Source organism: Anabas testudineus, chromosome 13 (assembly GCF_900324465.2).
Source record: "Anabas testudineus chromosome 13, fAnaTes1.2, whole genome shotgun sequence".
Classification (NCBI taxonomy): domain Eukaryota; kingdom Metazoa; phylum Chordata; class Actinopteri; order Anabantiformes; family Anabantidae; genus Anabas; species Anabas testudineus.
Genome location: NC_046622.1, coordinates 22,856,094 through 22,863,247, shown reverse-complemented (window position 1 = coordinate 22,863,247; position 7,154 = coordinate 22,856,094). Strand labels below are relative to the sequence as shown.

Below are 7,154 nucleotides of genomic sequence, written 5' to 3'. Positions count from 1 at the left end.
ACCTATATTTACTCCTAATATGTCAATGTTGTTTAATGTGTGCATGTGCGACATTAGTTTGATTAGAATATAAAAACATATTGTTTTTCTGACATTTCAATTTCAATTTGTAATTCTATCAATATTTATTTGATGTACCTCTAATTTACTTTACATCTTTATCTATCTAAATACGTAAATATATCTACTAGATATGGTAAATAGACATGTCTATTGTTTTAATTCCATTTATTTATAAATATTAATATGTTAAAGAATTTTATTGAACAAACTGCAAAATTAGATCACATTAAACATCTGCATTACAGTTCACTTGTCTCTGTATCAAACAAACAGAAGCGAAAACTGAATCAACAGATATAACAGCATTCTCTATCAACCCAATACTTTCTTTTTTTTTTTATTCTGATACTTCACTTGCATCTCTCCCCCTGCTGCAAGTATTGTGTGATATTGCCTCATGCACTTGAAAGGGCCTACGACTGCTAGGAGAGATACCAAGAGATTTCACACACTCACACACACACACACACACCCTCCACGAGCTGGGAGATGAGATAGGCAACTTATGTTGTCTGTTGACTGCTGAAGCTTGATATCGCTCCACTCAGCCCCAGGGATCAATCACACTGCACAACAAAGTAGTTAAATATTGTTTAAAAAAAATAGCATCAATAGCGGTTTTCAGTTTTTCTCCGAACATTTTTTTCCTCTTTCTTTTTCAGTTTGGACAAGTTGGCTCAATCTAACTGCAGCTGTTAAATGTAACGGAGCAGCTCTGTTTTGATGCAGGATGATCGGGCGTCAATCACAGCATGCCTTGATGTGCTGCCGACCAGCGGTGACTCTTGGGAAATGCCTTGTGGACTCTGCATTGCAGCCAAAATGAAAGAGGGTGGAACCAGCAGTTATGGGGTAGAGCAGAGAGAGGGTGGGAGGGGCAGTGGGGGTTTGTCCTCCATATCTCTGCTGTCTCTACCTCTAGCTCTTAATTCCACGTTCTTCTTATTTAGTGTGTGGAGGTCGTGGAATGTGGACGTGTAATGGCAGCAGGATGAACGCACAATGAAGAGCATGCAGTGAAAAACAGTCCACAGGCAGAGATGAATGATACTACATAACTTCTTTTTATTTGGCTGTAATTGACCTGATGTAGAATTTCCTGACATTGACATTGACTGTAAAAGGACCTGAATTTCAGATACATCAAATTGATCAACTTTAAAAACAAAAAATTCCCACGAAGTCGTACCATTACCCAACAACAATTTATTGTTGCATCAATAGGTGATTGTTTGTCCGCAAAATACAGCCGAGAAAGAGAGACAGTAGAGAAAAGAAAAAGAAGCCAGCGAACGTTTCTGTTTCTCCGAGCAGAAAACCAAAACCTGAGCATGAGTCACACTGGCGGGAACTCACAAGTCGCCAGCTGATGACGAGAAGAAAGTCAACTCAGATGAACTGACGCGGTGGAGATCTTGAAGCCATGCAGTTAACAGAATATTGCCTTCAAATAACACTCGCACATGCTTTTCCAAAATCAAACATGCATTGGGTATTTCAGTGGGGGTAAAGAAGTGTAAATACTCGACATTTTAGCAATACAAATCTCTAAATGTTTCTCATAATGAATATTTGTAGAGCATGTTACACACTTTTTCCAGCAATCCCTTTATTCAGTAGATTGTTTAAGCAAATGATAAATGAACAATAAGTCAAAATAAAATAGAAAATAAAATATATATTTAATAGTATGGATCTGCCTCGATGCTGCCGATGTGTCACAAAAACCACAAAGGAGTTCAATCACTACTACTAATTCAAAGAGCGTTTCTGTAAACGATCGATCGTTGCAAGCGCAAAGCTCAGTCATCACAAGGCTGTGAGTGCAGTTCGGGTCACAGTGGTCACGGACAAGTTCAGCATCTCCTCTAGAAGCCACCTCACTAAGGCTTGTTATAGTTTAGTCACCCATTTGGAAACTTCCTTTCTTTTTATTTCTTCTTTTTTAGGAAAGGTGTGTTTTTGTTTGACCATCCTCTCAGGACATTTTTTCCTTTCTTTCTTTTTTTTATTTTAGAAAAGAACTACCAAAACCATGCAACTACCATTTCATTTTTGTGAGACAAAAACCAGTTGGAGCTGTGGACTTGATTTTTCTCTTGGTGCTGGTTGGGAGGTTTGGAGGTGAGGTCAGCCTGGGCATTTTTAGGCACTGCCATCTTGTTTGAGCCGCTGACTGCGAGCCTTGTAGACCTCGATCAGTAAATCTTTGACGTACTGGATTTCTCGCTCCACAGACTCCGCCTTGTCACGAAGCTCCCGGTTCTGCCCCTCGAGGCCGTGCAGCTCTTCCTCCAGAGAGTCCAGCTCCGCCCTCTTACGCAACCTGTACCTGCAATGGAAACGCAGGCGTTTGATTGGTTTCACAATCACAGGTTTCTGCTGTCTTGCATATTTATTAATGAGTCAAGTGAATGTGAGCTACATCAACAAAGGAGGTTATCACTACTCCCACACACACACACACAGACACACAGACACACAGACACACACACACGCACAAAGACAGTGGGAACTGTGACACATTCCTACAATTTAAAACTTTGTATTAAATGTCCCCCTATTAAAATCACGTCGATTTTATCTGCGTGTATCTCATCTTAAACAAATATTACTCAATGAAACACACACAAAACAGACTTATAGAATTGACTAGGTGGAGCTGGATTTGGATGGGAGTGAGGGACTTTCCATTTCTCTCCTACACTCTGCAGGACATTTAAAGAACTGGGTGGTTTAGTTTATGTAACATTCCTGCTATGTGAAAGTGCAAAGTGAAACAACATGTATTCAATGTTATCCATCAACTAATGGATAAGCTAAATATAAGGGGGAAAATTCAATATTTGTTGAATTACATTATAACACTATGTAACTGTAAATATCTTACTTTTACAAACTACATTCACATTTTATCTATATGTGTATATGTTAATGAAGATTTTGAGAGAGAAAGAAAAAAAAACATGATGACGTTAAAATTTTAAAATAAGACTTAGTGGTTTACCTGTGAGCAGCAGTTTTGTTCTGGTCTCTTTTTTTCTGCTTTCTCTCCCCACTGCCGGTATCCAGAGAAACGGTGCCCATCACCAGAGATGGCTTCATGGAGCAGGGCTCGTCCTTTAGCCTGTGGGTGGGGCGGTGGATGGGGGTGCCCATCAGTGGCCCCTCGCCCTCACCTCTGGACAGACATTCATAGCTTTGGTCTGCAAGGCATTCTGGATAGAGGTAGTGGCCATGTTGGGGCTCTACAGCCTGTGCTTGTGACGGCTGATCTAGGTCACCTATAAAGCTATGGTAAGGCTCTGTGCTGGCCATGGATTGGTGGAAGTAGCCATCACCGGCCACCATTGTCTCTTGGGGAATACTTCCAGAAAGTCCTCCATCTTTGCTGCAGTGCAAGACGTCAAGCCCTGTGCTGTCGTAACTTACATTGACCTTCACGTTGTGCATCAACTGTCCCTCTCGCTTGTGGTGGCTGTCATACGAGCCACCCAGACAAAAACCTCGAGCAATCTCTTCGCTGCAAAACATTCCTTCTGAAAAACAATAACTGTCCTCCTCCTTCAACGATAAAGCACATTCTCTCACCTTCTTAACGTTACCAAGGCTGTTCTTGCTTACTGTCTTCAGTGTGGAGTAGTGGTTCACAGACAACTCTGTGCTTCCTGAGTAACTTCCTCTGGAGCCCCACGTATCAAGTCCAACTTCGTCTCCGACTTTCACTGCCTCGCTGATTATTCTTCGCCCGTTGTTGTGGTGGTAGCGGTGATGGTAGTTGTATGGAGCGGGTCGAGCGATTTTGGTTCTTCCGATGGGACCGCCACAGAAGCTGGCCAGGTCCAGTTCCCCTGTTGCCAAGGTAACAACCACGGGGCTGGTTTCTGATTGGCTGGTCCCATACGAGCCATAGGGTAACTGATAATAAGATTGGGAGCCCATGGCTTGAGCACCCTTGTCACATTTTGAGGATTTGTCCAACTTGTTTGTTGTGGATGTAGATTCGGAGCGGAAGTAGTCCTCCAGTTGAGCCAGCTCCTCCTGCAGTAGAGAGGTCATGACCTCCAGATCCGAGGGCACCTTGACATCCTGTTCTAACGGTGAGGGTGGAAGTGATGAGCTTGGAGAAGACTCGGTCGTTGACACAAATGAAGACAAATCAACTTTTTCCGTCATCCAATCTGAGTGACCATCACCTATAAAAGTTTAAAATAAGAACGATATAATAAGTAAAACAATCCATGTTTTTCATTCAGCTGCTTGTACAGAATAACTGAAATAAAAACTACCAATTCAGAAAAAAAATCTTAAAATCACGAAAGGTGTAGAGGATAACTGTAAAAAAAAGCTTAAGTTAAAATCAAGCAATACAGCCGTAAAATCCAAGTGAGCAACTAACCGATCATCTGAAAATGATTGAACAGCATCGTCTGCATTCGATAAATATCCACTTAGCTGTACTCACTGTACGACATTAGCCCCGTGCTGCACTGCGGCTCCGACCTCGGGATGTGGAAAAATAAAAAAGCGTCTTGGCAAAACTCACCAATTAAGTGCTGCCTCTCCACTGGCTCCACCCCCGTGCCGGGCTGTGATTGGCTGGAGCTGCTAGCCTGTCGGAGAAGGGGAGCGCCAAGCTCGCCTGTGGAAATGGGAGGATATCTGCTGCGAAGGATCGATGCCGCCATTGTATCGTCTGCTTCGATCGAATTGTTCAAAAGCACAGATCGTGCACAGAGTGGATGAAATAACAGTGGAAGACCTGTGGGGAACAAATTGACATCACAAATTGAATTCTGCGTTAAACTCGTTAATGTAAAAAATTTGTCAAATTTAACTAAGTTAATAAATTACAAAAAGTTGCATTTAATTAGTATTATAGATACTGTAAAAAAACAAAAAAGTTTTATAAAAACAAACATTTTTTTAAGTTTGCTGAGTTGAAATGAACTCCATTCACCTGTCACCTCCTGCTGTGAACACATCATTCATTTATGTCCTAACTGTTCAATTTTAAACAATACTGTGCAAAATATTAACCTGACATACTTTAACAAATAGCTATGACAAAATAAAGACAATTTTTTAAAATTATAATAAAGACTTTAACATTATTATAATAAATAAGCATAATTACAGACTTTGCATCTAATAACTAGTTCTTTTACACAGTGTAAACTACAGAAACATTTGTTGTGCACTCATAAAAAAAAAACTTTATCAAGAAAATAAAATCAAAAAAACTTCCACATTTTTTTTACAGGAGAATAAAATGACTTTGAAATAGCCACTTTAAAATAATGCTAACAGCAAAAACAGCGGTGTAAATGAGAGAAATAAGTGAATAACGTGTTGGTCAGACAGTGTCTGAGCAGGTTTGTTAGCTAAAAGCAGAAAACGATGTTTAACCTCAAAGCTCCAAAACACTTTGACTTACCCCATAGTTTCTGAGTGGTCTTTTTTTAAAGTGCGCCGCAAGAAGCAAAGCACACGACGCTTCACGGAGGGCAGGCAGACAGTCCCAGTTTAAAAAGCCATGTTTTCCCTTCCTTTTGGGAGACGGGACTCTGCATCAGGTGCTTTTTTCGACGAACAGAGGATCGAGACAAAGTTTTTAAATCCGCTACTTCTGCAACTCCTAACGCCAGGACCTGATCACCGCTCACCGAATCACTCCACGGTTTCCAGAGTCCAGCCGGCGTTACGTCATGAGCGGGGACTTTCCGACGGCGGACAACAGCTCCTCTAACTCAGCTTTCTCCTATTTCACTGGTCTTCAGCTGAGGCTCTCCTCAACTTTTGTTGCTCACAGTCACTTTACTCCATCCAAACTACAATCTGAAGTAAGTGCCCACTTGGAAAAGGACTCAGGTAAAGACATGTACAGAAACTCTGCCTCCTAACGCACACTGGTCTTTAAAGTCTACAAACTGCCTACTTGTGTCACCCAGTCATACACTAAACAAGAAATGAAGCCGTTAAACGCCCGATTAAAACCGTAAACACACTTCTAGTCACACGACTGAGGGATGCGCTCAGCACACGGCGCAGCCGGCACTAGTTTCCAGTGCGCCGCAGCGGAAGGACACCGTGTTGCAGTTCGATGGTGTAACTTTAGTTGCAGCCCTGTTGCATCAGATCCGCAGGGGATTCGCTGAGCGCTGGAACAATGTGGCCGCTCCGTCGGTTTGTCTGGGGGAACTTTTCTATTTCTATTGGCCTCCGATCACTCTTCCACTGATTGCTAATCATTCCACATTAACACCAAGCTGGAACCGGTGAACTGTGTCTTCTAACCAGTGGTAGTGTGGCAAAGAGAAACCCTGACCCCCAGCTGGCATCACAGTGACATAAATACCCACTTTAAATGAACTACACTTTAAGATGAGTTCATCCTACCTATCTGTTTGTCCTCCTGTATAATTATAATTTAGAAAGAATCATAAATACTAAACCTGACCAACATCCTTTGTTGCTACAGATGACCTTTTTCTCCTCCTGTTTAAATTTATGTTTGTTTTTTCTATAGATTTTTTTTTTCTTTTTCTTTTTTTACTTCTGTTAGATTCATGTTTTTGTTCATTTCAATGACACCACTGCCTTCATATCCTACTTTACTTATATTTCCAATCAAGAACTGGTACTTAACCAGTTTATTCTAAAAAGCTTTATGTGTTTACCCAACACATGAAACACAAAATGCAGATTTATCTGGAGAATAGGACGACTTCTCTTAATCATTTATAAAATAATGTTACAGGAGGGTTACAGGTAATAAACTGGTAACCTGTCTGTGACGGCAGTAGCAATTACATCAACAATTCAATCATGCTGCGCAGTGTGCTAGTAGATCCTTTATAGTCATTAAAAACATTTGCAACTTATTCCAAGTGTTCTAATGTAGAACAAATCTTTCCCATTACTTTAGCAGCTGTGTGTTCTCACATGTAACTGAGTTATTGGACATCAGATGAAACACAAGCGTGGTCGGCTGAGAGAGACAGAGTCTAAAACTGAGAGAAGTGAAGAGACAGGTGTAATAAAATCCTATTATTGTAATTGTATACAGTTTGTAAATTGTCCATGTTACC

At 41.0% G+C, this 7,154-nt stretch overlaps 1 protein-coding gene across 1 annotated transcript; it reads right to left on the bottom strand.

Annotated features, from left to right (window-relative positions):
* Positions 1 to 1,104: 1,104 nt before the first annotated feature.
* Positions 1,105 to 6,081, bottom strand: LOC113148238. Its single transcript, XM_026339853.1, has 4 exons — positions 5,501 to 6,081; positions 4,610 to 4,825; positions 3,071 to 4,259; positions 1,105 to 2,395 (listed from the first exon to the last, which is right to left on the bottom strand). Exons 2-4 carry the CDS (start codon positions 4,749 to 4,751, stop codon positions 2,209 to 2,211), a joined length of 1,518 nt encoding a protein of 505 aa, XP_026195638.1. The 5' UTR covers positions 4,752 to 4,825; positions 5,501 to 6,081; the 3' UTR covers positions 1,105 to 2,208.
* Between the last annotated feature and the right edge of the window lie 1,073 nt (positions 6,082 to 7,154).